Source organism: Nesoenas mayeri, assembly GCF_963082525.1.
Source record: "Nesoenas mayeri genome assembly, chromosome: 1".
In the NCBI taxonomy this organism is placed as follows: Eukaryota; Metazoa; Chordata; class Aves; order Columbiformes; family Columbidae; genus Nesoenas; species Nesoenas mayeri.
Window position 1 is genome coordinate 122,701,859 of NC_137541.1, and position 3,430 is coordinate 122,705,288.

Here is a 3,430-nt window from a genome sequence, read left to right on the forward strand (position 1 = left end):
TGCACACATACATGCGCACATCTTCCCCTGAGTGTTCCCATCTCCCCAGGCTGGCTGCAGCCCTCACTTTGCCATGTGCTCCTGTGACCTCGTTTCACTCATCATGGCAGCAGGGTAGTACCTGTCCACCCTTCTGCTCTGACCTTCATTTCAGTCTGTGTGTTCACATAACACCACATGAGCAATCTTCTTTTTCCTCCCATAATCCCTTCCATTTCACTGAAGGTGTTGCTCTTCCTTGGAGGGCGTGATGATGTTGGTGTCAGGCCACAGGTCCTTCATGGGTTCATCGGTAGGTCCAGCACAAAGTGGAGAAGTGGGTGCACAAAATGGGAATCTAAGAGGACTCTAGAAACCAAATTACTTCTAAAAATACCTGTCTGAGGCATCACTTATTCCTTGCTCATCAAAGGCCCAGAGCTGGGCAGGCTGAGTATGGTGGACCTTGCACAAGCTGCTTGTGCTGTTTGGTACCGGCCACCAGGAATCCCCTTACAATGCTGCCAGGATTAGGCCTGCCCATCAGAGAGGTTCATGTGGGGGTCCAGAGGTCCTCCTTCCCCCTATAACAAGACACCTGGGGTTCAGCCCTCCTGGGGTTCAACCCTCTTCCACCCAGGGGTATTTCAAGGCCACATCTTCTGTGAGGCCAGATGCTTGCCAGAGAGGGAGGGAAATGTTTTCTACCACTGGTCTCAAAGCCCAGGTGTTGGCTCAGTCTCCATGCTGACTCTGGGCAGCTCCTGCCTCCACATCCCCATCCCTCTGGAACTTTTTCAGGCGTGCCTGGCTGGCCCACACACATACACAGAGCCCAAACATCAACTTAGTGCTGTGAGAGAAAGAACCACGATGCTCAAGATGAGCAACATCCTGATGCCAGAAGCTACTTACTGCACAGTTGCAGCCTACACAGCCTGATGGGACCTTTGTTTTCCAATATGCCTTTTGATGAGGCACCTGAAAGCCCCTAATGGTGCTGCCTCTGGTTGGGTGTGATGCCGCGGGTAACGCCGGGGCAACGGGTGCATTGTGAGCTCTGCAAGTGTCCCTCGTCAGCCCCAAGATGCCAGCATGAAGCGCTTCGCAAACCCGCTCCTCAGGCACATAATTCACAGGGGCAGCTTCGATGCTGCTTCCAAGAAGCAGTGCCTGCAGTATTTAAGATCTCTGAGGGCGCTGCAGCTTAATGGTTTCAACACCATTTTTTTAGGTGAAACAGATATTCCAGAAAGTCTTGTAACAGGAGAAAACACAGGCGAGGTGGCTGGCATGCGCTGGCCAGTATGGACAGTTGTTCATGCTGGCAGCAGCCAAGGGTGGGTGCCCTGGAGGTACAGACTGCTGTTAAAAGGTGATCTACCCATACATCCACAGAACGGTATCTTTCAGGAGTTGTGTGATTCTCTGACCACCTCCTACGGGAAGTGTGTAATTGTGATGAGGGACAACAAGCAGCCGATGCACATGGGAGCAAAAGATGGCAAGGAGTTGGAGATGGAAACTCAGCCACCAGTCCCATCAGTGATCTGCATGTCCGGCATTGAGTGTTGCCCTGAAGTTGCTAGAGCAAATGGCCATGAGCTTCTTGTTGTGCCTTCATCTTACAACTATCTCTACCCTATGGATGTCGCCTGGTCTTCTTTGAAATGGTTTATTATAAACAACAGGAATGACTTTGGCCTGAGGTCTATTGAGCAGACCCACTCCTACAGGTGTATCCTCTTCAGTGACTTGATTGTTAAAGGAATAGAGAAGATGACTCCAACCAAATGGAGGATGGCGATTAACAGAGTGAAGCGATGGGAGAACTACTACCTTGATACTCTTTCTTAAATGGTTCTTCCTGCAGTCAGGCTTCAAATGGTGTTGAATGAATTATCCTGTTCCACCTCTGCTGAGCCCTTCCCTTCGAATGGTGTAAAGCTAAAAAAAATACATGTCAATAGCACCAATAAAAGAGATAATTCTAAATCCAAATGTATCATTTTAGGTGTATTCCAGGATTAGTTTGATATGTCCTACGCTTGCACCAGGAAGGGGCAGTTAATTTGATTAATCACAAAAATGGGTCAAGGCGTACCTCAGATCCAGTTTAGCTGGCCTTCTGTACAAATTCCTCTGTTACAAGAGTCATGAGACCATGCCTCAGATCATTTCGAGAAAGATTGGGTTGCAAAATCTGTAGGTCAGGTCTGTCTTTGACGCCTGTGGGACATCTGCTCCAGAGCAACGAATATGCAGGATCATGACTGATGCCAGAGTCCATTACTTAAGAAGTCTGAAAAATTTAATGTGACTTCCACATGATATACACATTAACATCTGATATCAGTTCAGCAGCTCATTACACTGAGTACCTTGCTTCTAACAGAGGTCTGCAACAACCATTTCTGTGACAGGTAAAAAAAATCTTTCTAAAAGGGAAGTTTGTTTCTGAAGCCTAACAATTAGCAGTTGGTTCAGGCTTTAAAGCATGAAGAGTTCAGTCTCTCAGGATAAAATATGGCACTTCTCACTGGAGATTTTCTTTGTCCATGACATTGATTACTGAGATGTAATGATTTCTCACAGAACTGAGTTCAAAAGATTATTTATGAGTGATGCAAAGTAGTATTTCTTAACAGCAGTTTTTTCAAGTTCATTGAACACTTTCTTGGTTTTTTTGAAAGCGGCTCCCAATTTAAATTCTCTGCGTTGCTCATTACTGGTTATGTGTTTATTGTGTACTTCTAAGAGAACTAAGACCATAAAGACATAAAAGAATTAAGTTTTGAGATGATTCACAGGTTCACTAAAACATTTCAATACTCTGAGGCAAATCTGTGCAGTTTTTCTTCTGTGTGTGGAAACCATCTAAATGAGCATTGTTAACTTGGTGTGGCAGATGAATATCTAAAAAAGGGAGTCTCATCTACCTTCAGAAGAATCCTTGCATGTAATTCTCTAGAGCTGTGAATATACAGAGAAAAATAACCGTCTTTTCTCAGCTTCATATTAATCAGCAAAAACATCTGCTCATTTTTTACAAATATGGATGTAGCAGAGAATGGAAAATTAGGTGCTTCAAGTGCAAGGAGGAAAGAGTGGGGGAAAAATGGGAGTGACTGAAGAGGGGCAAGAATTTTTTTATTGTCCTGGTGTCATGGCCCTGAACATAATTCCACATTGGCTTGAAGCACCAATTATTCCACTAAATATCAATGAATATTAAGTGGTGTGAAATCATTCTGAGGAAAGAAACAGGTCCAGTGCCTCTTTACCAGAAGAATCAGCAATAATTGTACATTAGCTTGGTTTTCTTAAGAAACAAATGATGCACAACCCATTCTCCCAATAACTGTTTCCCTTCACCCAATGACACTGCACTGTACTGCTGGGGAGAAGTAACAGTGTGCTATAGGCAAACCAGCACAAACCAAATGGCTTC

The 3,430-nt window shown here is 45.0% G+C and overlaps 1 protein-coding gene across 1 annotated transcript; it reads left to right on the forward strand.

Moving 5' to 3' along the window:
• Positions 1–1,074: 1,074 nt before the first annotated feature.
• LOC308048741 (protein FAM243B) lies at positions 1,075–1,836 on the forward strand (the record flags this gene model as incomplete). Its single annotated transcript, XM_080358032.1, has 1 exon — positions 1,075–1,836. One exon carries the CDS (start codon positions 1,075–1,077, stop codon positions 1,834–1,836), a length of 762 nt encoding a protein of 253 aa, XP_080214158.1.
• Positions 1,837–3,430: the final 1,594 nt, after the last annotated feature.